Source organism: Neophocaena asiaeorientalis, unplaced genomic scaffold (genome assembly GCF_003031525.2).
Source record: "Neophocaena asiaeorientalis asiaeorientalis breed wild unplaced genomic scaffold, Neophocaena_asiaeorientalis_V1.1 scaffold242, whole genome shotgun sequence".
NCBI lineage: Eukaryota > Metazoa > Chordata > Mammalia > Artiodactyla > Phocoenidae > Neophocaena > Neophocaena asiaeorientalis.
The window spans coordinates 3,480,819-3,508,635 of NW_020172451.1; the positions used below are offsets into that span (position 1 = coordinate 3,480,819).

Below are 27,817 nucleotides of genomic sequence, written 5' to 3' on the forward strand. Positions count from 1 at the left end.
GAAGCCAAGCAAGGAAAGTTTCCGGAAGGAGAAAAGGTCCAAGGTTACTGAGAGGACAGAAAAATGAGAGCAGATTTGGCAACACGGATGTCCTCAGTGACGGATAAAGGCAGCTTGAGTGGAGTGTCGGGGCACAGGGGGTTGGCAGAGGTTGAAGGATGTGAAAAAATAGTGAAGATTCTTGAAGTCTGGCTCTGAATGAGGCACATGGCAGTGGAGAGGGAGCGGAGGATATGGGACAAGTCAGATAATGGGACCTGTCTGCACGTCGATGATGAACGTGAGTTAATGGACAGGCAAAAAAGTAAGGATGCGAAGGGAGGGTGACAGAGGGCTGAAGGCCTCAGGAAGCAGCAACGGGGGATTCAGCGGGCACATAGAAGGGCCTCGGAAGGGGGGATAGAAGAGGAAGGGGGAGAAGACTGCAGCGGCAAATACTGTTCTAGATCCGATGAAGCAGCACCGATGACTGGCATCCTCTAGGATGGTTTCTGCAGAATGGAGTACTTAAGGATACAGGGAGACCCAGTCTACTCGCATGGGTGTTGTGAAGAACAAAGGATAAAGGATGTCAACACGCTTTAGCAGAAAAAGAGGGCGTGGCCCTTAACTCATTCTGTGAGTCTGCTGTCACCTCCACACTCAAACCTGACAGGAACAGAACAAGACAGCAAAGTTACAGACCAGGCTCACTCATTTACGTGGTGGCCAAGATCGTGAACAAGTTTCAGCCAACAAAAACCAGCAAAAAGCAAAAAAAAAAAAAAAAAAAAAGGCAACCGAGTGCCTATCAAGTGTCAGGCACTGAGGACACTGCAGTAAAAAAAACCGACAAGAATCTCTGCTGTGACAGAAGTTAAAACTGGGGGGTAAAGGGAATGTAGAAAAGCGGAAAATAAAGAAGTTAGAGGGATGCAAACTCCTTGAAGGCAGGGGCCAGGAGTTCAACGGGTGCAGAGCACGGGATGAGCAGTGAATAAATAAACGAGTTCTCGCAGGACCTGCATCTTCCCTGAGCTCCCCGAACCAACAGCGCTGTAGTCACAGGGACGTACCATTCTTCTTGGGAACCTCCATCTCCGCTTCTCGGGCCAGGCTGGCTGAAGGCACGTCGCTGCCGTCCCCTCCTTGCGCGGCGAGGGCTGGCAGAAGTCACTGCTGGGACCAGAGGCAAGAAGGTGAGCGGGTGTCAGAGCCCAGGCCCCGGGTTCCTCCAGCCCCAGGGAAGCCTCGCAGCGTGGGCCGCTGCAGCTCGGACTAGGCAGAGGGGGCTGGCGGCCGCGGCGGGTCAGGGAGGGACGGGGATGCCGGTAGAGGCCACCTGAGCCGCAGCCCGAGGCCCTCCGCGACGCACACCCCGGGCTCGCACGCCTCCGGGCCGGGAGCTCTGGGGCGGCGCCGTCCGAGAGAGGCCTGAACGCCCCGGACCCAGACCCGGACAACCGAACTCCTGGGCTGGACTGCTGGGGTCTTTGGTTTGCCCCCAGGGCGACCCCGTCCTCGCCGCACCGCGCGAGGGGACCCCGCGGCCCCCCGGCCGAGCCCCTGCCGCGCCTGAGTCCCCCGGGATCCCCGGCCCGAGCCGCCCGCCACGCCTGAGCACCCCGATGGTGCCCCCTTACCCAGAGGTGCCGCGACGCTCCGGCCAACGCGCCTCCGTCCCGGGTTTAAACGCGCCGCGGCGGACGCGCTGCGGGCTGCTCATTGGCCGGTTTGAAAGGCCGCGGCGCCCGGTGCATCCTGGGGTTTGTAGTCGGAGTCACGGAAGAGGAGCGCGGCGCGCGTGCGCACTGCTTCCAAGCTCTTAGCTTGCCCGAGGTCCGCCCCGGACCTGGGGTGAACCCTTAGCGTGGGGCAGGGTTCCCTAGAGCTCGCGTGGTGTCTCCGCAGTCTCGGCATCAGGACAGCTACACGTTGCAAGGGACATGGTTCTGATCCCAGCTCTTCATCCCTAAGTAAAAATCAAATTCCTATCGTAGGGTGTTGACGTGGCGACCAGACAGAATAGGTGCATCTACCTGCTTTGTAAAGCGTTACGGGTCAGTTCTTAATAGCTTAAGAAGACCCGTCCCTGCCCCGAGGAGCGCCCGGGGGGCTCTGGGTGACCGGACATCCTAGTTTATAACCCCTGGACCAGGAGAACCTGTCTAGGGCCTGAGCACGGCCTGCCCTCTGCAACCCCTTTAGGCTTAGTCCTGGCATCCCTGACACCTCGTTTCTATCTGGGGGCTCCCTCTGCAGCCTTCAGCCTCGCTCTTTGCCTCCGCCTCCACTGCATTCTGATGTGCTAGTCTCCCCCCTCTCCTCCCTGAGCCTCTGTCCATGGCTCCTTTCTGAGCTCCATCATCTGCTCAGGATCCTGCTTAAGTGGAGAAGAAAGATGGGGCCAGACAGACCCAGGTGCAAATCCCAGCTGCGGGTATTGGTCGAGAGCCTTTGTGTTGCAAGTTACAGAAAACCAGCTTCAAGTTGGCTTCAGAAAAAGAATTTATTAGCTTGAGGAACGGGGAAGTCCAGGAATGGCCCTGGCTGCTGGCCTGGAAGGAGAGAGGGGCTTGAAGGAGGGTCCTGGGTCGGATTGTCCCCCCAGCGGCCTCTCTGGGTCCCGCTCAGCTTCCAGCAGGCTGCCTTTGTTGGGCCCACTGGCCCGGGAGCTCCACGCTTCCCTCGGCCTGCCAGGGCCTCCTGAAGACAGCGGCCAGGTTGGTGTGGCCTGTGCTCAATCCATGGTCCCAAGGCCCAGGTTTGCCTGACTCACGACTACAGGGCCGCCGCGGCAGAAGCCCAGAGGGTCCTAGACACGAGGGCTGTTGGCCCAGGTGTCAGGTCCCCACAGCCCCTGTGGGTGTCTGCTGGGGGCGAGGGTCCCCAAACACCCACTCCCGATGCTCTTCCCCCTGTACCACGTCAGCACATACTACGTGCTTAGTAAACACACCAATTGTTAAGAAGTTGCTGCTGCTATATCTTCATCCATCTCTTCTCTTGGCCTCCTCCTCTCTTCTATCAATGGCCTACCCACTGTAGATTCGTTTCTTCCTTTCCCCAGTAGATTCTTCTTCATTTTTTAATGCACTCATTCAAGGGATCGTTCACCAGTCATGGGTTCACTGACAGGTAGTCAGTGCAGGCTCTGTGCTGGGTGATGCGGGGACACAGATGCTGTCCCTGATCTGAGGAGGTCACAGCTGGGGAGAAAGGTGCAATAGCAAGGGCTGTGGGGCACCAGCCTGCAGTGGGAGAGCAGAGGCCTTCCTGGAGGAGGGACCAGGGTTCCTGCTTCCCTGGCCAAGTTGTGTCTTGCTTGGAACCAGGAGCGGGGAGAGCAGACGGGGCGTGGGCAGGCTCTGTCAGGGGAACTGGCAGGAGGGGACAGCTCAGCATGGGAAGGCAGGCTCTCCCTTGGGTTGTGTCCCTGGCTCCTGGGGATTAACAGCCCCTCTCTTGAAATCCCATTGTAATTACTCTGTTCTTGACTCACTGCCCAGCCCCACACCCAAGTTCAAGGAGAAGCCTGTCTCCCCAGGACCCAGTCCAGGCCTGACAAATAGAAAATGCCTACCCAGCAACAGTCAGTCAAAGGAACCGATTAACTAATTTATTTTAATCCCAGGAATTTGTCTAGTCAATTCGCAGGTGTCTGCTGTCTCCCAGGAGACCTGCCCCCGTGAGTCTCTAGCTAATTTCAGTTTGCACTGAAGGAACCTGAGAAACATCTATGGGCTGGGATCGCCCCTCACGGCACGGCCGTGTCAGCACGTTCTCCCGAGACCTGCGTGCGGGGTGTCGGGGGGGTGGGCGTCAGGGCCAGGTTACTGATGGGGAAGGAGACCGAGGCAGCATTTATAAAACTGGCTCAGATCTTGTTCAAGCCACATCACAATGCTTTGGTTTTTGCCACAGCAAGGCAACCTCTGAGCTCGATCCTCACACCCCAGATAGCACACCACCAGCTCAGTGAGTGTGCATTCCTATGATTAAAGCATGGCTGACGAAACCAGGTACCCAAGGCCCCTTTACGAAGGGCAGCTTAGAATAAAGAGAAAACAAGCCCAAACCAGCACCACCAAAGCCCAGGGAGAAGCTTGAGGACATCTCTGCAGAGACAGCAGAAGGGCCGAGGCCCCAGGCAGCAAGATAGGGGTCCCTCTCCCAGGAAGCACAGGGGCCTGGGGTGAATGTCAGCAGGGCCTCCGCTAGCTGTGACCCTGGGCAAGTCACTCCCCCGCATTGGTACTCTCACCCAAAAGGTCGGACACGGAATACAGGGAGGAAGACAGAATGAAGGGGTTTATCCCAGGGGCAGCCTAGGCTGGGGGGGAGGGGTGCCCCCAGGGGCTGCGTAGGAGACTCCCCTCCCCCAGCTGAGCCCAGCACCAACCCTTCTGACCCCTGACTGACCAGAAGGTATAAGGGTCCCCTGGGAAAATACAATTTGCAAGGCAAGTGGAACAGCGATCCCCACCTCAGCTCTGACTGCTTAGAACTGCACCCTGGCCCTTAAAGAGGATTAGAAGATTCAGAATCACGTTGAAAGTTGATTTCTGTCCCCTCTTCCCGTAACGCTGCTGGTTACAGGGCTTTGCGCTTTGCAGGCCTCATCAACAGGCTCCAGCTACTTGCAACCCTGAGAAGCCAGTGTGGCAGCTGGTCTGATGGCCCGGGAGGCTCCGCGGGGCAGGCGGCCAGGCCGCCTCACTGCAGGAGGTGGACGGTGGCCGCCCTGCGGATGAGCCTCGCAGTCAGTGGGGAGTCGGGCTTCAAGGCATCTCGCTCCATCAGAAGGCTCCTGGGGAAACAGAGACAGGCTCTGTGTTGGAACCTCCTAGAATGTGGGGGGCGGCTGGTCCCTCCACCGCAAAGGCAGGATGCAGGCAGCACGGGCTGGGGCCGAAGTGGCAGAGAGCAAGATGCTTCCCTTCCCAAGCAGTGGAGGGAGGGGACGGCATCACGGCAGAGGGGACTAGAGGGACAAAGGCCCAGAGGCAGGACGCCAGGGGCGGGGACGGAGGGAAGGTGGGCGGAGATGTGACGATGAGAAAGCGTGGACTCCAGAGCCCCGCGTGCTCGCACTGGCCCAGGACATCCGGTGTTCAAAGGCATCCTGACAATGCTCCCAGCGACGCCCGAGTGCAGCAAATTTCGGGGTGAGCACACCCCCGTGGCCTCGTCTGCCCCGGGAACTGGGGGCCCATCCTCCCGCCACACGGAATGCTGGGACCAGAGGGTAGAGCACGACTGTGGGGATGGCGGGGAGAGCCACTCCTGAGGACGTTCCAGGAAAGCGAGTGGCAGAAGAGATGGTGTGGGAAAAACCGAACTTTCAACAAAGAGAGAATCATTTAAGGCAAAGACCCCAAACAATTGACAACAGCGATTCTGTGCGCCGAGGGTGCGGTTAAGGGGCCGGGGCCTGGCACTTGGGGCAGGGACACCATGGCAGGGGGCCGAGGGTTTCCACCTTGGACAGGAGGGGAGCTGAGCCGTGTGAGGATGGCAGGAGGGCACCAGGAGGGGGCGTGCCTGTCACCCCGAAGCAGCGGGCTCCCCTCGCACTCCCGGGGGCAGACCCCCTACTGCACCCTCCGCCCCCCAGCGTGGACCTCGTCACCCCGCCTGTGTGCTGGCCCCAGCTCCCCCGCTCAAGCCCGCACCCTCCTCTCCGTCCAAGGGGCCCCACCCTCCCTGCCCAGCTGCCAGAGGCACCACACCAGACCTGGAGCTCCCCAAGCGGCTCCACCACTAGAGAAACGCGTGCGGTTTTGCACGTGGCCACGGAGGGGGACAGAGAGGGGCATGTGTCCAGGGCGCTCCAGGGTTTGACCATTTCCAGCGTGTCCATCCAGACTCAGGTGTGACACAGCGTCCACACCTGTTTCACCAGCACCTGCACTGCTCGCTTTGGAACGGTCGTCGGGGCAGCCGGGCCCTGCCCACCGTGGGCCGCCCGTGCCTGTGCTTGGACACTGGTGCTTTCCACCTGACCTCTAACCTCGAGCGCCCAGCAAGGGCCTCCTGGGCCCCACGGTGCAGCCTGGACTTGCAGTGGCAGCTTCGCTGGGCCTCACGACACCCCTCCTGCCCACCCGGCACCCCTTGGCTCCCCTCTTTCCCCTCGGCGTTCCAGGAGGGCCTAAGGGATGGGGGGCGTCACATCTCCCCCCAGGAGCATAGGGGCTGGTGCAGGTCGAGGTGAATAGGGTGTGGGACAGTGAAGGCTGCCGGCGATGGCTGGCTTCACGGGTAGAGCTTTCTTCTTGGGGTGCCCCTACCCCAACACCCCCAATCCTCCAGCCACACCCCTCCTCCTAACCAGATCACCCCTGGCATGGTTAAACTCGCTCGGTTTCAGGCCTCCCTGAGAGTGTCACCTCCACCAGGCACCCTCCCTCCCAACCCCCGCCCACTCATCACAGCGTCTTGGGCACAACGCCCGCCCTCGTGGCAGTTTTACACATATTTGTGGCATTGGTTGCCTCGTGTCAGTTCCCACAGGAGAGGTAAGCTCCATGCAGCCTGGGCCTGGGTCTCCTGCCCACCACTCCCCCCCACGCCCCCAGCACCCAGCACAGGTAGGAGAATGTGAGCTGAGACCCAAAGGATCGGTAGGCGTTGGCAGGTGCAAGAGAAGATAGGATGTCCCAGGCAGAGGGTGTGGCACGTGCAAAGGCCCGGGGGCCTGAAAGAGTAACTGCAGCTCACTGTGGCCAGAAATGAGGAGTGGGCTGGGAGGGCAGGAGGGGGGGCCTGGGGATGGAGGTGGCCAGATCCTTTGGTCAAGTTGAAGACGCTCACAGGGGGAGAACCAGGCACCCGCGTAGCCTTGCGTCTCTGCCTCAGAGGTGGGCACCACCTCGGGCCAAGGGAGGTGGGAGCCTCTGGGCACCTGGAAACCTGTGGGGAGACCCCCGAGTGAGAGGGGGCTGTGCTCGGGGTCCTTCCCAGCTGGGCTTTGGGACCAGAACGAGGAACTCACCGGGCCACGTTCTTGTGGATGTCGGACGAGCAGTTTAAGGCCGCATGAATCAGTAACTGGTTGAAGACGTCTCTCTGAAAGGTCAAGTGGGCACGTGAGGCTCTGTGACGTGGGACGAGGTATAGGGATGCCTGCCCCCTCCCCGCTGCAGGCTGGCCTGTTCTCAGCGACAAGCTTACTGGGGGATGTGAACGACAAGGACTCTCCCACACTGTGGGCGCCAACGCCGCGGAGACAGAGGCCGTGGGGCACAGGGGCTCCCGGACTGGCCCTCGTGCCGCAGCTGCTGGCTCACCTGGGCGTTGCTGCCTCCGATCTGGACAATCCGGTGGTGGATGGGCAGGAGCAGTTCCACCACGCCGTCAGGGTTCCCGCTCTGGGCCTCCACCAGGGCCTGGCACAAGGGCAGCCCCACATCGCGGGCCAGGAGGTGCTGGTGGTTCTCTCCCGGGGACCTGCCAGCCCAAGAGGGTGCCCCCAGTGTCCTGCAGGGCCTCGTGCTGCCCCCCCCTACTCAGGCACCTGAGGAGGGGGCTGTCTCCTCCTCGGCCCAGCATCCCTGGCTCCATGCCTGACACAGTAGGTGCTTTGATCAGGTGACCTGACAGAGGACAAGCCGCCAGGGAGGGGAGAGAACTGGGCTCTAAACTCAGTTCAACTGCAACGAGGCCTTGGGCGGATGCCCCACACCTGGCCTCGGTTTGCTCATCTGTAAGGTGGGAGTAGCAGTGCCACCCTCGCAGGGCAATGCAGGTGAAGGCTGGCACTGGAGTTGGCACCGGCCCCTGGAGTGAACAGCTGTGGCAGGCTTTGTCTTCCCGTTGCCCTCAGGTGGCGGTAGATCTGGGTCATGAGGGCTGGGGGCCTGAAGCTACGTCCCCAGCCAAAGCCCCCAGTTCATGCAGTTCAGCCCTGGGAGGAGGGGCAGGGCAAGCGGCCGTGGGTGGCCACCCTCCCCCAGGCACCCGGGACAAACCACCAGGGTTCATGGGTCCCACAGCTCTAGCCCTACAGGCAGGAGACGAGGGCTGGCTGCCTCCTTGGTGGCCTGTGCTGTGCAGAGCCCGCTTCCCTGGACTCTCTCTGGCCCCTGCTGTGATTGGAACCAGCTCAGGAACTGTGCTGGGTGTGTGTCACCACGTCACTGCCCCTCGCTCTCCTACCAGCCTGTCCCAGCAGATGAGGAAACAGGTTCACATCAGAGAGCTGAGGCCCTGTAAGCGGCGGGTCTCTCTGGTTCCAGGGCCTCACTGCATCCCCTGTGCATGACACTGCCATTGAGGCCTAGGGGATGGAGAGGCTGCTCTGTGTCCTGGGGGAGCCAACTATACCCTCGCAGGGCACACCCTGTGGGGACGCACGCCCGGGCTGGGGGTGGGGAGTGGACACCTGGGGGCACACACTTGCGGGGGATGCATACCTATGGGGACAAACACCCAGGAGGCGCACACCTGCGAGCAGCCCTCCACGGGCGTCTGTGCGGCTGTACCCACCAGTGGGGCCTCCAGCCCCCCAGGCGGGCAGGGGCGGCATGGGCAGTCCCCCAGGGCCCTCTCAGCAGGGCGGGGGTCCCCCCGGTGGCTCCGGGCCCTCCACGTACTCGCTGGCATCCCGCAGGGTGGTCAGCAGCTCCTGCGTGGTCCGGGAGTCCCCAGCACCCAGGGACGCCATCAGCAAGTGCGCATCGTTGAAGAGAAGGATGTGGTCTCGGCTGTGCTTCTGGGTCACGGACAGGACATCTTGCCACCGCTCACCCACAGACACCCCTGGGGACACGGGAGGACATCCGCAGGCCTGGCATGAGCGCTGCGCGCACGGGCCTCTGGCACCCACGGGTGGCTCCGGGTGAGGAGGCCGGGTGACGCTGGCAGGCGGTGTCTGGCCTCGGGCTTAGGCTTTGGGGGCCGGTTTATATTAACTTTGTTTAATCATAAAGGCAGCAGACGGGTAAGGTAGAAAGCAAATTAAAAAAAAAAAAAGCTATGGAAGGGTATTAAATGAGGTCTCTGGACCCTTTGACAAACCCCAAACCACTTTAAAAATTCTTCCCGTGGTTCTCACTGGGCAGGCACCTGACACAGCACAGCACAGCGGAATTCATAAAAAGCAGCCTTCGGCCTTTGGGTCCGGATCTCCAGCTCTGGACAGTCCCTCTGCTCCGCTCTCCACCACCGCCTCCCGTCTCCTGTCCCTCCCGCTCCTGCAAGTTTTACCCGAGTTTTCCTACTGCTCCTAGCGGGCTCCTCCCGTGACCTTGTTGTTGCCCTTGACTTCCATTTCTCCGCCTGTCGGTTGGACGCGGCTCTGAAGTTTCCACTCTGCGTGCTGAGGGAGCAAGTGGCCTTCCTCTTCCCTCCACCGGCCCCGAGGCACCCACACCGTGCCTCCCAGCCTCCAGGCTGGGCCCCTCCTCCGGCGAATTCAGGGGGGCCCAGGCTGCGCCTCCACAGGCGAAGGGTCAACAGGACTCAACTGCCCCCAGGCCCCCCCCACCCCCACCGAGTTCCGATGGTTTTGGCCGGACAGAGACACAGGCCTCCACCAGCCTGGGTTCCGGTGTCCAGGCCTTATCACCCGGACGGCCGTGAGAGCCCCTCACTGTTCTCCCAGCTCCTCACGGATGCCCCGGCCTCCAGCCCGGCCTCCCCTGGCTCAGCCCCCCTGCTGGACAGAGCCTGGCCAGCCCTACCCCGCGGGCTCCCCGCAGACCCAGATGAAAGCCACACTCTTCACCCTCCCTCCCCAGCTCTCAGCCTCCTCTGCTCCTCTGAGCGCACGGACCCCACACTCTGTCACTCATCCCCATAACAGGCCACTGGCTTCTGTGTCCTGAGGGCTTCAGATAGGCTGCTTCCCACCTGTAACATCCTGTCCCGTCGCCACCCAGCAAAACCCTACGTTCCCTTCCATGGCTCACATTTTACCTCCTCGAGGAAGCCTTCCCAGAGACCCCGGAAACAGCCAGTCCTGCCCGGGCCTCATTCCCACTGACCCAGGACCTACAGTGGGTACAGGTTTGGCTCTGCTGAGCCTGGGGGAGAGGGGAGAGCTATCTGGTACCTCAGTGGCTGGCCATAAGCCTTCCGTAGCCCTCAGGGCTATGGGCAACCCCATCCAGGCTCCCTGAAGAGCACTGCATGACACTGTTGGGAAAACCCTCCCTCTGAAATCCCAGGGAGTTGAGAAACTGAGGTGGCACCCAAAGACAGGTGGCCAGGCGCCACCCGCGCCATGCAGGCCTAGCAGGTAGGCTGTGGGAACGGCAGGTGCCAGCAGGATTCGGAGCCTGAGGCCCGCACACCCAGGAGCGGAAGGAACTGGGAGAAAGGGCAGCAGTGGCCTGGCCCACTGGCCTCAGGCCAGCTGGAAGGCAGCCTCAGGGCTGGTACCCGAAGCCGCGCCGTCCCGGGACCGGGAGCAGGCCCTGGAGAAACTCGCTAATGAGCTCCTGCCGGCCTGAGCCCAGGCCGTGGCACCGTCCCCTCGTCGGGTGGGAGGAGAAGAGCCAGAGGAGAAGGCCCAGACTGGGTACCTTCCATCTGCAGCCGGTAGAGCATGGAGCAGCTGTCCACCACATCCAGCATTGCGCCGCTGCCCCGCAGGCTGGGGAGGATCTGGAAGACAAGAGCAGGCAGGGGATGAGGGGCTGCAGGGACGGCCAGAGCCCACCCCTCTGGGCTGTGCGTAGGGCCTGGGCAGAGCCAGCCCTCAGCCAACAGGAGCCACCACCAGTGTCCCCTCCACCCCAACTCTCAGGGCCATTCCCCTCTCCGAGGGCCTGGACCGCTCCAGCTGCCCAAGGGACACTGGACAGACTTGAGAAAGAGCCTACCGCACTGGCACCTGGGGGAGCACCTGCCGGGCCCTGGCACCTGTCACCTCCTGCCCCCAGCCCTGGTCTATGACGGCAGAGAATCATCTCTCCCGACCACGATTCCACATTCGTCTGGTCTACGTCTCACGGCACACAGCTCTTGTCACCGTTCACTCTTTACTACGAAATCCCGACAACTCGAGAGGATGATTTATAGGAAACTTTACTGAGTGTTTTTCTCTGGGGTTTAGATCCTCAAATTACAAGCATTTTTGTGACCCCAGGCTTTGCTATTAAGCCCACGGTGGGGTCCCCAGCAGTTGCAAGTTAGGCTTTTTTTTTTCCCCTCTTAAACATACCTAGGGGGTGGAGGGAGGGGAAATAGGGAGTTAGTGTTTAGTAGGCCAGGAGTTTCCGTTTGGAAGGATGAAAGAGTTCCAGAAATGGATGGTGGTGATGGCTGCACAGCCACGTGAATATACTTAACGCTACAGAACCCTACACTCAAAACTGGTTAAAACGGGAAAATATGGTATGTATATTTTACTACAGAAAAAAAAAATTCCTGGGGGGCTTCCCTGGTGGCTCAGTGGTTAAGAATCCACCTGCCAAAGCAGGGGACATGGGTTCGATCCCTGGTCCAGGAAGATCCCGCATGCCGCGGAGCAACTAAGCCCGTGCGCCACAACTACTGAGCCCGCGAGCCACAACTACTGAGCCCACGTGGTGCAACTACTGAAGTCCACGCTCCTAGAGCCTGTGCTCCGCAACAAGAGCAGCCACCGCAATGAGAAGCCCGCGCACCGCAATGAAGAGTAGCCCCCCGCTCGCTGCAACTAGAGAAAGCCTGCACACAACAACGAAGACCTTTCTTTTAAAAAGAAAGGTCTTCTTTTAAAAAAGAACATACAAATACATTTTAAAATAAAATAAAATAAAATGACTGGAGGGAAGCCTGAGATTTCAGAGATGACCAAATGAGATGTGCAATCGACCAACGCCCACGGGCAAAGAGTCAAATCCCGTTCTGGGTTTCGACACCGCTCTGGGCTCTGCGAGATAATCGATGCCGGGAGGTCTTACACAAGAGCTGTGCTCTCGCTCCAGCTGTGGGTCTGGCTGGGGTAACACTGATTGGCTCAAAGATCTGTTAGAGACGGAAGGGTACATCGCCGCAGTAAACCGAATCGGGTGCAAGCGTGGACTTACGTGGTCATCGTAAATGGTCAATGCGGCCTCGTATTCGCCCTGGAAAAATGAAGTTCCAGCATTAACACGTGGAGGAGGTGAAATGTGATGCTGAGGCATGAATTGCAAAGGACCTCGACAAAGCCCCCGCCCCACAGCCGTGGTGGGTCTCAGGATGGGAGGAGAGGAAGCCACCTCTGCCCCAGCCCTTCGCTCCCCCGTGTAGAAGACACAGCAGCAGCTCCTGCTGCTAAGGGAGCCCTTTCTGCGAAAGCATTATTCTTCCTATGAAGCGCTTGTCAAGCGGCTGCCGGCTTTTTCATGCGTTTCTTCTAGGATTGTTTTTCCCTTTATTTTCCTTACTGCCCAGTTGGGTTCACTGCTTTCTTGGAGACACTGTATCACTGCCTTCTGCCTGTCATTACAGGGTCCTCACCTTCCAAGCATTTCTCTTTGGACATTTAGGGAGCTTCTAGATTTTCTCTACGATAAACTGTAAGACAAACCCTTATAAATGGGAGGGGTCAAGGGTGTCCCCACACCCTCACTGCCACTGGGGCAAAGCATTCGGAGGGTCCCGTGGTTCATTCAGCTACGTCCGTGAGGTGGGAGCCTAGCAGTCCACTACAGCGGCAGGCGCTCGGGCTACCCTGTCTCCACAAATGGCACACGAGCCACGTGATTTCCAAGTCCAGACAGTGCAGAACACCTAAAGTAGTTTAAGCCTGAAAAGCTGTTTGAAAACAAGAGTGCTCTGCTGTGTCAGGACACCTTTGGAATGTGCAATCATACCGTACTGCTCCACAGATACAAAGTATAGCAAAAGGCAGAGAAATATTTCTTTCCTTGGACATCTTTATGGGATAAGACAGCCGGTCATCTTACCTTTTCAATCAGATATAAAGCCCAGTGCCAATAATTGTGACAAGCAAGCATATCAGAGTCCTGGGGAAAGAACGAGAGAATGAGGGGAAAATCTGACAGCCTGTTGGGGGGGAGGCGGGAAGCAGCTGCTGTTCTGTGCCAATGCAGAGCACCACAGCTCTGAACGCAGGAAACGCTTCCCGGGCACCCGCCCTGGCCGGCCTGTGCCGGCGAGTCCACGCCCCATCTTCTCCTTTGGCTCTGAGCCCCGGCGAGTGGCGTGCCTGAACTTTCCGAGGATGCTGAGGCTGCGGCAGGCTGGCATCTTAGCCCCAGAGCGAGAAGGCAGGAGAACCAAAGCCTCACCTTCCTTGGGTGTGGAGTGGAGAAAATGAATAAGTCTATCTGAACGGCTGCAGAGGCCCACTGCGTCCAGACAGTGCAATGCATCCAGTAAAACCCTACGGATCAGTGAGCCCAGGACCAAACTCCCTGCAGGTCCTGTCAGAGCCCACAGAATAAGAGGAATGGGGTGACATCTAGACGGCTGCAGCTGGTACGCTTTTGGCCCTACCATGAACACTAGCCTACGGGGCTGCGGCTGACACTTCCTTCTCTGTCTGGATACCACCTCCCATCTCCTGGAAAGGAACTGACGATGCCTCCTCCACGGCCCACGTCTACCTGGCATCTGTATTTGAGGGTGACAACCCACCCAACTCCCCTCTCCCTTACAGGGAGAGGCCTGTAGGCCTTGGCGCCTTTGCTTAAGCTGATCCTACATCTCCCGGTCCTCTGCCTATCAAACGCCTACTCACCCTGCAATACTCAGCTCATACGTTGCCTCCTCCAGGAAGCCTTCCCTGACTGTTTCTCCCTCAAGCCCAGTTGGGTGGGATGCCTCCTCTGGGTTTCCACATCCCCAAGAATGCCCCTGGCATGGTGCGGTCATGCGCTGCTAGGGAACTGCTCGCTCCACTTGACGGGCCTTTTGAGGACAGAGAGGTCTGGGTGGGACTCTCAGTGGGGTCCCCAGGGAGGGGCACAGCCAAATGCCTGGGGCAGGTGCTGGAGGAGGAGGAAAGGGAGCCCCAGGCCACATCGTCCACCCCAGGGCTGTGCAGCCAGGCCAGAGGCTGGCAGGAGCCACTGCAGGGACGTGTGCAGGCATCAGGGGACGAGCGCCTGCTAGAGATGGCCCCAGCCACCTCGGGCTGCCTGTTACAGCCGGACTAACACCGATGGGGACTCCTTCGGGGCAAGGGCTTCACAGTTGTTGCAGCAGCAGGTTTTCAGGTAAGGAAACCGAGGCTCAGAGGGACCACGGTCTCGTCCTGGGGCGGAGCCAGGCCTCAAGCACCCAGGCCCAGGAAAATCGCAGTCTGGGGGCAGGAAGTAAGTGGAATACAAATGACCTGGCCCTGGCCACGCCTCCGCGGCCTCCCCCTCAGAGGACACGGCAACTCTGCGCTCCCTCCACCCAGACTCAGCACCTGCAGGGGGAGCCCGAGGACAAGGGCCCGACCCACACTGTACCCCCACCCCCACCCAGGGCCTAGCTCGCGCCCAGCGTTCTGGGATCCTTAAAAAGATCTGGGGGCTTCCCTGGTGGCGCACTGGTTGAGAATCCGCCTGCTGATGCAGGGGACGCGGTTTCCATCCCTGGACCGGGAAGATCCCACATGCCGCGGAGAACTAAGCCCGTGCACCACAACTACTGAGCCTGTGAGCCACAACTACTGAAGCCCACGCGCCTGGAGCCTGTGCTCTGCAACAAGCCACCGCAATGAGAAGCCTGGGCACCGCAATGAAGAGTGGCCCCTGCTTGCTGCAACTAAGGAAAGCCCACACACAGCAACAAAGACCCAACGCAGCCGAAGGAAAAAAAAAAGACCTGAGTGTGAATCTAATGAGATTATAGTTCTCAAAGGTTCTCTTACACCAGTTCGCCTGCTCTACTTAATACCCCTCTTGGAGAAGCCAGGAATCTGCCTTCTTGTAAATTACTTCTCGCTGGCCTGTCCTAGGCCAGGGAGCTGCTGGGAGGAACGGAGGTGGCCATGCCAGTCCCCTGTTCCCTGCCTGGTTCCTGGTCTCTCCGTGGTTTGCTCAGTCACTGAGCGCCTGCTGCCCGGTGCCAGGCCCTGGCAGAGACTCACTGTCTTGGCCAGTGGTGCCCTGGGAAGCCCACCATAGCACAGAGAAGGGCAGAGCAGCAGACCGCACCTGGACAGGTAGCCAGGCTGTAGGCCAGAGACACACTCAAGGACCACAGGCGCACGCAGAGGGAGGGCCACAGCAGCTGGGCGCAGGCGGGCGCCGGGGGTGGGAGCAGGGAGGCCCCTGGGTGTTAAGGCCCCAGGAAAGGGTCTGGAAGGGCTTGAGGGGTCTGGATGGCATCCACGCTGCTGCCTCACTAGGGCCCTGAGCCCCGCGCACCAGCCCCACCGACAGTGGCCGGGCCGTCCTCCCTCCCATCAAGCCCTGGCTGCACCATGTGCTCCCTGAGGACGCTCTGTGTTCTGAGGTCTGTGTCCAGTCTGCTGGCCGGTGAGCTCACAGTTTTCACCCCTGCTGGGCTCTCGTTTCCCCTTTCTCATCCATTCCTTCTACAGCCTCAGGCCACAACCAGTTCCAGAAACACCTTCAAAACATCAGCGGATGTCGGGAAGCCGTGGGGTTCCCAGGGGATTCGGTGGCTTGACAGAAACGCCTCCAAGTGGAAGATGAGTTCTCCCCAGAACTAAGCCACGCCTTGTACCTCCATCCGTTAATCCCTGGCTTAACTTGGGGGAACAAACAGAATTTTCCAGGCAGGTGGGCAGACACGAATCGTACCTTCCAGTGGGTTTCTGAGCGCTGCATGAACTCCAATCCATCCTGGACCTCTGCTTTCATCTCATGAATATGGGCGATGGTGTGCACCGACCACGCGTCCGTCGGGTTAATAGACAAAGCCTACGTGGCGGGGGTGTGGGGGTTGGGTGGGGGACAAGTCGAGATAACATGGGTGAGTCAGGCTGCCCGGTGACAAGGCGTCCCCAAGCCGTGCTGGGGCACGAGGGGCCTGGGCAAGCAAGGGGCCTGGGCTCTGCCTCAAAATAATGACCCCAAGGACCAGCCCATTGACCAAACACCAGATGCTGCCAGAGAGGGTATCACGGCCCATTTCACAGATGAGGAAACTAAGGTTCAGAGAGGCTAAGTGACTTGCCCGGGCCCACACAGTTGGGTAGCACTGGGGTCTCTCCAAAGCAGAGGCTCATCCAACCCCCTGGCCCCCAGCCTCCTGCATACAGCTGAGTCGCTGCCCAGTTTCCCCTGTGGTGAGAAGTAAGGCCGCCTTCCTCTCGCAACTGCCGTGGAGGCCAGCGGACACCGAGTGTGTGCGCTCCAGGGGCTCTCGGCTGCCCCTCCCGGCTAGCACACATGCAAGGACCACACACATGCAAGGACCACATGTGTGGCTTTCCGGGCTCGTTCTGGTATCACTGCTAGGAACAACAAGAGCCGCTCCGATGACCCTCGGACTTGACGGTGACGACACGGCAGGTGGGACACGAGGTCCGACTCCCATCTCACGGCGGGTAGTTTAGCTCATTGGCTACTGAGCGCCTACTGATCCCGGCACAGAGCAATAAGCCGAGGCTCACCACGGGCCTGTGGACCATCCACACGAGCCCAGGTCCTCCACACCTGATCACGGGGTCCCCCCAGCCCTGCCACCTCAGGCGCCCACGCCTTTCACGGAAGCAGAATTGGGAAAGCCCAGCACCTTCACCCCTGGCCTGGCACCTGCTGTGGGGTCTGTGCTGGCAGGTGGTCCCCAGCAAGCCCCACCTCCCTGCTGCAGCCCTGACTTGCAAGGGCCCAACCAGTCCACGTGGGGACACAGAGAAAGGCCACGTCTGTAGGGAACGACGGGCAGCCCGGGGCAGAACCCTGCAGGAGCAGGACCCTTCAGGAGACCCCAGGGGCGCAGCTGAGCAGGCTGAAGGGACCTGCTAAGCGTGCTGCGGAAGGCAGAGGCTCAGGGCAGCAGGGCCACTCTCATCCCCCTGCTGGGATTAAGCTCCCCCCTCGCCGAGGGGTTCCTGACCGGCTCCCTCCCAAGGTTCCCTGGGACAGAGTCTACAAGACCAGAGCGATCCGGCCCTGCCTGTCCCCAGACTTTGCTCCCAGCACCCGGCCCGCCCACCTCCGCCCTAAGTCTCAGTCTATCAAGTGCTCCGTGACCCTGAACTCGCTGCGGCTCTGCTTCCCCGACAGCTGCCCTTCGCGCTTCCTGCCCTGGGCGTTCAGCCTGCAGACAAGGCCCACGCGTCACCACCGTGAGGCGTCTCCAGACTCCAGTGGAGCCTGTACAGCCCACCCTCGCTCTCCTAGAGGCCTGGCCTTGCCCAGTAACTGTCTGTGGTGGGCTGGTGCTGGGGTCAGAGTGTGGGCGCCTGAAGGAGAAGGGGCGTGAAGGGAGCAGAGGGGGCACCCCATGCCACCGCTTCCGGCCCCTGGCGGGTGTGAACCTGCACCTTTTGGTCACCCTCTGACTTCTTGAACCATCCTGCCAGCCCTCAGGTGCCCACATCGACGGCACCCAAAGGGAGGGCCCAGCTGCCAAGGTCTCCAGGGGAACCTTCCTACAGCTGACCCCCTGGATGGTGGCGCCTGGTCACCCAGATTGCCGTGAAGCTCCCTGTGCCCCTCGACGGCCTGACTCAGGGCTAAAGCACAGACCTCATCTTCCTACTGTCAAATCTGGGCTCTATTCTATAAGTAGAGTGGTTGTCAGAGACCCCACAGGCCCTGTGGGCCCCCGGAGGGTGCCGGCTGTCTCCCAGGGAGGGGTGCTGGGAGCCAACTAGGGCAAAGACTCGGGGGGAGAGCCCTGGCTGGGTGCTGGGGAGCAGGTCTGTCCAGGCAGCAAGAAGGACTGTGCTCAGGTGGCCTGGGCGACCGTGGCTCTGCCTTCTGTGAGCTGTGTGGCCATGGCCTTGGCCTCTCCGGGCCTGGTCGCCCTCCTCTGGGCAATGAAGAGTTCAATGCCCCGCTGCAGAGGATCGAGCCGACAGGAGCGGCGTGTACACTGAGTGCCGGCCCTGAGCCAGGCACGGGAGTGGCTGTCACCCCCGTGTGCGTGGCGGCCCCTCCCTGGGACTCAGTTTCCACTCCCGCGAGAAAAGGAGCTGGAAAGGGACTCTGAGAGCCAGAGATGCTGAGGCTCCCGGGCCTGCGAGCAAGGGACGTCCACGGGGCCAGCCAGCCCATCTCCACCAGCACGGAAGGAGGGGCCCGGGCCGGCAAGAAGCGCTTAGCATCCCACCCTGTTCTGCACCCTTGGCCGCTGCCCCCTCCGGATGGGGGCAGTGCTCAAGAGAAGGGCTGGCCAGCAGGACCCCAACACCAGGTCAGGGCCCACTGGAAGCAGTCTGATGAAATAAAATTTATATCTTAAGGCAGGACAAGAAAAGTTAAACATGAAGTTCTCTCTCTGGGCTTGTTTGGGCCTCCTCCCTCCCTCCCTGATGTGCAGTACGCACGTGTGTTACAAATCCATCAGTGCTCCTCAGAGACGGGAGTACCTGCCGGACTGTAAACATCAATGCTTCCCTTTTTTCTGATGCTAGCAATGTAAGTTCTTAAAAGAACGCGTTCTTCCCCAGCTCTGTAGGGGGTCGTGGTGACTCGCTGCTGGCTTCGTCCGTGCTTATCCGGACTATGTATCCTTGGTGACCGCTACATAAAACATCAGGATGTCATTTTGATGTACGATCCTTTGTCTCCAAAAGGTAGATGACTATGACTGTACCTTTGAGTTCTAACAGGCTGAACAGTTCTCAGAACTTTCTGAGAATCTGCTTCCTGGGTTACAATCCTCAGTTTGGCTCGAATAAAATTCCCCCTTTTTTTTTTCTTGACTTGATAGTTCATTGAATTTTTGGCGACAAGCCTCACTCATCACTCATCTGTCAGCTCCTGGAGGCTTAGTGAAGTCAGTGACACTTAGACACGTGAGGTCCCAGGTGGGAGAAGTGACGCTGATACTCGCTTCCCCACCTACAAAGTCTGGGTCCAGCAGCGCAAACTGTGGGCCCTGGAGACACGGAGCTGGGGGCATGCAGAGCTGCCACTCCGTGTGACCCTATGCAAGAGGGGTGGACGGAACATCCCTGGGCCTCATTCGCCTTCATGGCCTAGGTGGGGAGTTTCCTGAGCAAGGCGGCTTTGCAAACCCAGGGTGGGGAAAAGGGGAGGGAGCTGCCCTCTCTGTTAACATGAGCCCTCCTGGTAGGAAACGAGGTCCTGAGTGGGTGGGGTGCAGCGTGCCTGGCGTGCTCTCCTCCACCTGACCCCACTCCACAAGGGCTCGGGCATCTCAGGAAGGGCCCACTTACCTCTTTGGCGAGCTTTTCCGCCCGATCGTAGAAGTTGGTTTCCATCAGTCCGAAAGAATAGATGCCTTTCACGTAGCTGAAAACAGAAGAAAATTAATTTTTTAAAAAGTGCACTTGGGCTTCCCTGGTGGCGCAGTGGTTGACGGTCTGCCTGCTAATGCAGGGGACGCGGGTTCGGGCCCTGGTCTGGGAGGATCCCACATGCCGCGGAGCGGCTGGGCCCGTGAGCCATGGCCGCTGAGCCTGCGCCTCCGGAGCCTGTGCTCCGCAACGGGAGAGGCCACAACAGTGAGAGGCCTGCGCACCGCGATGAGGAGTGGCCCCCGCTTGCCACGGCTGGAGAGGGCCCTCGCGCGGAGACGGGGACCCATCGCAGCCATAAATAAATAAATAAATAAATAAAAAGCCAAGCATTTGAAGCCCTCAACATGGCCCGTGTCGGTCAAACTGTGTCTCCCCCAAAATGGTACGTCTGAACATATGCCCTAACTTGGAATTAGAGTCTCTGCATATCATCATCACGCTCACATTAAGATGAGGTCATCCTGGATTAGGGTGGGCCCTACATCCAATGACTGACGTCCTCATGAGAGAAAGGAGAAGGAGGAAGGTTTGGACACAGACACACATGGACACACACACAAAGGACAGACAGTCACGTGGAGACGAAGGCAGAGACTGCAGTGATTTCAGACTTGCCAGTCCCCAGTCACAGAAGCCAATTCCTTAAAACAAATACCTTCCCCCCCACCTCACCCCACCCCGCTCCATATATATATGTAAGTAGCATAGATATAGATACAGATATACACACCCTATTGGTTCTGTTCTCTGGAGAACCCTGACTAATACAGCTCTTCAATCTATCAGTCCACTTGACCTTCACAACGATCCTATGACTAAAATGCAACGGAGGTGATCATGTGTGGTGGTCCCCAGGGCTGTTCATGGTTACTCCAGGCCTCCCTCTCCTCCCAGCCCAAAGTAGAATTGCACTTCCTGGACCCCTGTGAGTGTGTGACTGGATTTGACCAGTGACTCGGGAGCTGCAGGGCACACCCTTCACTCTGAGCACTAATGCCATTGTGAAAGCCCTGCTCTTTTTAATACAGAAGAATTAGGCAAGAATCTCAAAGTAGACAGCAACTTTGCTGGTGGTGACCAAATGGTGAGGAAAGTCAGGGGTCTGGAGCACAGCAAGATTTCCCCACATTTAAAGTGCAGGCAGAGCATTTGTGCTCTAGTCAAATTGATGTTTTCACTCTTCAAGTTTCTTCCAGTTTGGAGAATCTGCCACTCACTAGCTGAGCGAACTTGGGTAAGTTAATTAAAATCCCCACACCTGTTTCCTTATCCATGAAATGGGAATGAATACTAATCGTTCCTATCTCTGAGGGCTTTTAGAAGGATAAAATGAGGTCTCACATTCAGCAGTGTAAAATAATGGTTAAGACTGTGGACTTGAGTTTTATTTATTTATTTATCTATTTATTTATTTATTGGCCATGCCCTGCCACTTGCAGGATCTTAGTTCCCCGACCAGGGGTCGAACCCGCACCCCCTTCAATGGAAGTGTGAAGTTCCAACCACTGGGTCAGCAGGGAAGTCCCACCTTTTCACCGTAAAGAACTAGGAAATAACAACGGTAGTCTCACTAGCTTTAGGGCAGGGCCAGGAGAGTTGCCATGTTTTTAGGGCAGAGGAGAGAGACTAAGCAACAGAAACGATGTGATTTCCAGCTAGCACCTACCTGCTAAGGGGGATGTCGGGTGTCCAGAAGGGATAAACTCGAGCCACAGAATCTCTCATCTGTTCCTGGTAGCCCAGGTAAAAATAGGTATCGTGGGAGAATTTCAGGGCCAACATGTCTGTCGGGTAGTCCTGGAGAATCTGTTCCCACAGCTCACAGGCTTTCGGAAGGTTCCTGGAAGCCAAGAGAAGTTTCTCAGCAACACTGAACACAGTTCACACACGAGGAGTGGAAAAGGCTTAATTACCTGCAGTGTCACAGCCTGCACTGAACTGGTTAAAAGATACATGTAAGTCTCTACGTTAGGTTGTGGCTCAGAAAATTGAAAAGCTTCAGTGGGCAGTTTTACTCTCTAATTCAAGAAAAAAAAAAACAAACCTAGTTTAAGAAGTTACCAAAGACGATTTCACCTGAGACTGTGAACCAGCTGCAGGAAGCCTGAGAGGTGGAATTCCACCCCTCTGCTGACATCCGCACCCACTTGCCAGGAACACCAGGACAGAACTCTCTCTGTCACTGCTTCAGAACGCCTGTAGCATCAGCTCAGGTCACCCAGCTCTGCGGGCATCTCTCCTGCCCAAGCAGACACAGGGGCTGTCCTGGGGGCAGGCACCAGCGTCAGGACTCCCACACACAGGGGGACGGACAGCCACGGGAACAACAGATGCTCACAGGTGTGTGAGTGCCAGGAGCATAAGGGCGAGGGTTTTCTTCTTTCTCCTATCTCTTATCTATTTCTGTACTGTGGTCCTACTATTTTTGTAATGAAAATAATAGCCAATTTATTTAACGAAACACAATAAGTTGCTTTGCATTCTAACCCGGGAGTCCTAACCAACCACATCCTCATTCAGCAGTCAGCTGAGGACAGAGCAGTAGGCAGGATGCGATTCTCAATCAGGCGGGCACGGGAGTCAGGGTGAGATTGCCCCCGAGGTCCCCTCCGCACGGCGCAGGGGCAGCCCATGGCATCGCCCAGTGTGGCCTCGGAGCGCCAGCCCCTGGGCCAGGGAGGCCCCTCACCCCTTGGCAAAGGTCTCTACTGCAGACACGTGCAGCCGTTCCCGCCGCGTCAGGGTCTGAGTTTTGGAAATCTCCACCATCGTCTTCACAGCCAGGTCCAGCTCCTTGTCCAGCCTCACGGAGCTTCCGGTGCCAATCAGAACGAGGCCATTAGCGATGGCGTGGCCCAGGGCTGGCGAAAGGCGGGGAAATAGCTGGTGATTCAGACGGTCCCACCCAGCCCAGCCCAGCCCCGCATGTGAAATAAACACCCAACGTCCCAAGAGGGGCAAGCCAGGTGGCCGGTAGGGCATGTCCCCACCGACAGCCCGGAACACAGCTCCTCACCAGGCACGTGGAGGGCATTCTGGGGAGGGCCAACGTGTGGAGCCCCTGCGCGCCCCTCACCAGGTGAACTGGTTAGGGGCTGCCTACGGGCTCCTCTGGAGCCCCACCTGCTTCCCTCGCAGCTGCTACTGTCACCACCAGCAGCACAGGGCCTCCCAAGGGCCACCTGGTAGATGCTGTCAGGGGGCTGGTCCCCAGAGGAGAGAAACCATGATCCTGTCTTGGCTGTTCTCATTCGCTGAGAGCTCGGGGGCCGAGGAAGATGGGGGTGTGCCTTGTGGCCCTTGTAGCAGCCTTGCTGGCAGGTGTGCTGATCCCCAGGTCTTACCTGGGCTTCCCAGCCCCCACCTTGACAGAGGAAGGGTATCTGCTGGCGTTTGGAACTCAGTCTTTGGCCCAGGCTTGGGATCTAGGACCCAACCACAGTGCCAGGACCACCCATGTGGCCCCTGCTTCTGACCTGGGGCCAGGGTCTGCTCGGAGAACCTGAGCCCATGCCTGGACACTGGCTCCCGTGACAGCTCCCTTCATCCCCTATTCTGCGCCCCTTGCCCTCACTGGGACCTGGCCACAGTGGGGGTCCCTGCTGCCCTCCCATCTTCAGCCCTTCTGCCCAGCCCAGAACCTCACCCACACTGGGTCACCCTCCTGGGGTTCCAGAATGCACTGGGCTGACCCCACCCGCGTGCCTGCCACGCACATGGCTTGCCTGTGATGGCAGCCTCTGTCACCAGGTCGGCCCTCCCCGTCACAGCTGCTGTGGGGTTGGCCTCGCTAGTGCCCAGATAGGCTGCAGTGGCCAGTTCTTGTGTTCTGAGGGGTCCAGGCTTTAGACTGAGACAGCCTTGTCTGATCCCAGCGCCCCAACTACCAGCTGGGTGGCTTTGGGTATATTTCTTACTCTCTACTCTCTCTCAATCTCAGTTTCCTCATATGAGAAACGGGATCAGTGTCTTAAGGAGAACGTTTGAAAGACACCTTCTATAGAACCTGGCACCTTTATGGGAGCAGCTGTTATTCCAAGCACAGTGGTGGCTATCACCTTCCCTCCCTCCCAACCTGGTCACTGCCACCAGCCCTGCCCTCCCCAACCCAGCTGAGTCCTGCAGTCAGGGAAACAGTGAGGGGCTGGACTTGTGAAACGGGGCTCCTCAACCCAGGGAAAGCATCACTCACCGAAGGTCGGATCTGCTGCTTTGAGCTTTGACAGGCAGCCCTCAATGCCACCAAGACTCTGGTCATTGGTCCATTTTACGTACTGAAATTTAAAAGGTTAAACAAAGCTGTCCCCAGGGAGTTTTTAGTTCATGTAAATGAAGGCTTGTTTCTAAACCTTGATTTTTTTTTTTTCTTTCTAGAACACTGGTATTTTCTGGACCTTGGCTCAAAGAAAACATAACTGGGTTGATTTCATACGAAGAGGGTGAATACATGGAACTCAAGGCACATTTTCTGAGGCTGGTGAGGCCACCATTTCCAAAAAAGAAACATCTAAAGGAAGGCTCTTCCTGACAGGTGACCTGCCCACAGTGTTGGCCTCGTCAGCCCCAAGAGGGGCCTTGACACTGGGTATCAAAATAGGAACCTTGCTACTTCCTATTCATTCCTTTAAAAAAGAATCACAGTAAACATTCATTACAGAAAGGAAGAGGCATGAAAGCCAAAAGATCAAAAGTATCCTTAATCTCATCTCATTATCATTTTTGACAATTTGGTGTCTTTGTTTCTAGTCTTTTTTTTAATGCCTAATTTTTTTAAATAAATTTATTTATTTTATTTATTTTTGGCTGCGTTGGGACTTCATTGCTGCGTGTGGGATTCTCAACCACTGCGCCACCAGGGAAGCCCCTAATTTTTTTTTTTAATATTTATTTATTTGTTGTCTGTGTCGGGTCTTAGTTGTGGCACGCGGGATATTTCGTTGTGGCAGGCGGGCTTCTCTCTTGTTGTGGCGCGTGGGCTTTGTTGCCCCGTGGCATGGGGATCTTAGTTCCCCAACCAGGGATTGAATCAGTGTCTCGTGCATTGAGAGACAGATTCTTAATCACCGGACCACCAGGGAAGTCCCAGCAAACACATTTTAAATGAAAAATACCTGACCCAGGTCTAGAGAGCTCTTTCCCTCTTAGCAGCTGGTGTATCCCGAGAGCAGTTACTTCATCAGCTGGGATCCTGGAGGGCGACAGTGGCAGGGGTGTGGAGCCTTAGTTCTCCTGTGACGGACAGTGAGAAACTAACCTTTGTTGTAATAAGCTTCGGAGAAAAAGATCTAGAGGATGTTTGTTACTGTGGCAAAAATTATCTTGTGCTGACTGATACATAATAGTACTACCTCATTCCCAGGACGGGATAAAGATCAAATGAAGACGTGAAGCCTTTTCACAATGCCTAATTTTTTTAAATAAATTTATTTATTTTATTTATTTTTGGCTGCGTTGGGACTTCATTGCTGCGTGTGGGATTCTCAACCACTGCACCACCAGGGAAGCCCCTAATTTTTTTTTTTAATATTTATTTATTTGTTGTCTGTGTCGGGTCTTAGTTGTGGCACGCGGGATATTTCGTTGTGGCAGGCGGGCTTCTCTCTTGTTGTGGCGCGTGGGCTTTGTTGCCCCGTGGCATGGGGATCTTAGTTCCCCAACCAGGGATTGAATCAGTGTCTCGTGCATTGAGAGACAGATTCTTAATCACCGGACCACCAGGGAAGTCCCAGCAAACACATTTTAAATGAAAAATACCTGACCCAGGTCTTAATTTTTAAAAATCCTAAAACCATAATAAAGCATTAGATCTTAGAATGTGCCCTGTCAGTTGTCCAACTTACATCTACACAGAATTAGCACATGTATTTTAACAAGACACAAGGGAGCTGGCACAGAGACGCAGACGCACAGCAGGGGCGGGGGGAGAGGTGGGGTGGCTGCCGCTGCACTGGGGAACATTCCCTGCAACAAACTGTGCTCTGCAGAGGCCAGAAGTTGCGGGAAGGGGACAAACAGACAAAGAGCTCGAATGCACACAGTGGAGGCCCTTGGCAAGCTGACGGCATTTCACCAGTAGTTTCTTGTATGGCCCTTATGTTTCTAGAGGCTTCCTTGGCCCTTATGCAGCATGGACAGAATCAGTAGGTAGCGATTTCACCGCCCTTGAAAGAGCCCAGCTCTAGTTTTCCATCAGTGTGTCTAGACCTAGGTGCATCCTGCCGCTCTAGCTCACTGCAAAAGTCAGCTCAGCTCTCTGGACCTCAGTTTCCCTACCTGTCAAGCAAAGTATTTGGGCCTTACCTCTGAGACTCCCCTAGTTCTAAGACTATAGGCTCCTTCACTGGTGTTAGAAATGACTGGTAATACGGTGGAAGGTCTTAGAACAGCCATAGGTGGGAGCAGTATATTCACAGATTAGCCCCAGGAGTGGGGCCCCATGCCTTAAATGGAGGAGCCCCATACCAAACCCTCAGCACCCTCACACACCAACGCCTGCCACTTGGGGGACCTCTCAGCCATGCCCTGGGCAGGCAGAACTGTTCCCACGCCCTGGGGGTACAGGTACATGGATTCTGTTGCAGTCGATTTCTCAAGTCTTCATGCAGTTTAAAAAGCATCCATCACTTTCTGAGACATTGGCTGGGGGGCTTTGGAGCGGCCTGAGCCATCGGTCCTGTGCAAGGATGCTTCAAAGCATTATGAAGAACGTTCAGGTCCCCGGGAAGCCCTAATATACTCAAGTTTACCAGGAGATTCGGGCAGGAATGGGGTTAACGGGCTGCATTGCTTATAAAATCAGGATAAAGATGTAAAGTTTTGAAAGCTTCGCATCCCGTGCCTGCTTACGTCATCCCTGACCAGCTTTACTTGGAGAGCACATCAGCTGACAGGCAGGTTTGGCTGTAAACTCAAGCAAGCTGTGTTAGCTGGGAGCTATAGCATCACTGTGCATGCATGGAAGTACCATTTACTTGTGGCACGAATAAATGCAGCTGTAAGATGCACCAAAAAAATGTTTTTAATGAAAATAAAAACCATTCACCAGGGCTTCCCTGGTGGCGCAGTGGTTGAGAGTCCGCCTGCCGATGCAGGGGACGCGGGTTCGTGCCCCGGTCGGGGAGGATCCCACATGCCGCGGAGCGGCTGGGCCCGTGAGCCATGGCCGCTGAGCCTGCGCGTCCGGAGCCTGTGCTCCGCAATGGGAGAGGCCACAACAGTGAGAGGCCCACGTACCCCAAAAAAAAAAAAAAAAAAAAAACCATTCACCAATTTAAGAAACCTCCCCCTGGACCGTTACAGAAGGGGCCACCACTCCACGGGCATACCTGGGTCAGGGTGGCATCAAACAGCCTGCAGGCCTCGTTGCTTGGGGTTGAGAGAGGGAGCCCGGCATCCTTCCAAGCCTACACACGTTAAGAAGGGGTCTTATTCCATGTAGCCCTCCAAGCAAACACACACGATCCCCAACCCCCAAGCACCAAAGATGCTAATGCCTGTCATCCTGCAGGTATGGGCTTCCCATAAGACCCGTCCTTGTGGGGCAGGCACAGACTCCCAGATTTCACAGATGGTGCAGTGTGGAGAGAGCTGAGCCCTGGGTGGGACAGATCCTGACGCAAATCCCCGGGGCCTCTAAGTAGCTGAGTGCCCTCAGGCAAGGTCCTCCCTCTGACCCCTGTCTGGCCCCGCTGTGAAATGGGGCACTGGAGGATACATGGGGTGACTGTAAAGTGTCTGCCAGGGAGCAGACGCTCAGTAAGGGGGAGTCCATGATCAGGCGGCAGGGAGGTCTGCCAGGACAGAAGAAGGGCTAACACTGGAGGGCAAAACCAGGAGGGTGGTCCTGCCACCTGGCTGGCAAGGTGCCAACCACCAAGACAATTCCTCTCATCTCCCCACTTTACCAGATAGTTCAGACCTTCAGGAAACATTCCCAACTAACTGAACTGTTCAGTGTAATCGCTGTCTCGGTTTCTTGCCAGGGGCGCACAGACAGGCGACTCCCCGGTATGGAGAAACGACCTTTACTCCGGCCAGCCCAGCGGGCGGCTCCTCGGAGTGGCTATGCGCAGGTCCCCTCGCTCCTCTGAACGCCCCTTCCTCAAGTGCAAAATGGGTCCAGGCTCCCTGCCCCCGCGAGTCCCGTGGGAGACCCTCACTAACGCCCGGCGTCCCCGCTGTGTCGCGCCGGGGTTAAGCTTTTTAGGAGGACCTGGGGTCTCCGCGGGGCCGGGCCCCGCGCCGCAGATTTTCCGGAGGCGGTGGTCACAGTAGGGTCCTCTGGTCCCTTCCGTGCGCCCAGAAGGCGTGCCCGTCTCTCGGGGTCCGTGTCCCCGCCGGACCCCTGGCAGGGCTGATCCCGCCACTCCCGGGGTCGTGGGGCCGCGGGGAACCCGGGCGGGGGCGGCCTCCGCGTACCTGGCAGTCGCGCAGGGACGCGGTCGCGGCCATGGTGCTGGGTCGGTGTCGGGGGCGCGGGCTGCGCGCGCCGCCGCGGGC

General features: G+C 57.7%; 1 protein-coding gene across 4 annotated transcripts; it reads right to left on the reverse strand.

The window, feature by feature from the left end:
* Window positions 1-3,583: 3,583 nt before the first annotated feature.
* Window positions 3,584-27,817, reverse strand: TTC38 (tetratricopeptide repeat domain 38). 4 transcript variants are annotated; one of them, XM_024737371.1, is made up of 15 exons: window positions 27,737-27,817; window positions 26,644-26,721; window positions 23,511-23,592; window positions 22,008-22,179; window positions 20,985-21,158; window positions 19,235-19,310; window positions 15,681-15,800; window positions 12,864-12,923; window positions 12,000-12,038; window positions 10,509-10,590; window positions 8,577-8,742; window positions 7,272-7,431; window positions 6,977-7,050; window positions 6,796-6,894; window positions 4,736-4,789 (listed from the first exon to the last, which is right to left on the reverse strand). In XM_024737371.1, the coding sequence occupies exons 1-14, from the start codon at window positions 27,767-27,769 to the stop codon at window positions 6,837-6,839; spliced, it is 1,374 nt and encodes a 457-aa protein (XP_024593139.1). In that variant the 5' UTR covers window positions 27,770-27,817; the 3' UTR covers window positions 4,736-4,789; window positions 6,796-6,836. The 4 variants fall into 4 exon arrangements, with proteins under 4 accessions (XP_024593138.1, XP_024593141.1, XP_024593139.1 ...); XM_024737370.1 differs by lacking the exon at window positions 6,796-6,894 and having other exon boundaries at window positions 3,584-4,789; XM_024737373.1 differs by lacking the exons at window positions 6,796-6,894; window positions 15,681-15,800 and having other exon boundaries at window positions 3,584-4,789.

Coding starts and splice junctions, on each gene's coding strand:
- TTC38 (XM_024737370.1), bottom strand. CDS start 27,769: ATGGCCGCGACCGCGTCCCTGCGCGACTGCCAG. Junction 23,593..26,643: donor TTGATGCCACCCTGACCCAG/GTATGCCCGTGG, acceptor TTTAAATTTCAG/TACGTAAAATGGACCAATGA. Junction 12,924..15,680: donor GCTCAGAAACCCACTGGAAG/GTACGATTCGTG, acceptor TTCTTTCCCCAG/GACTCTGATATGCTTGCTTG.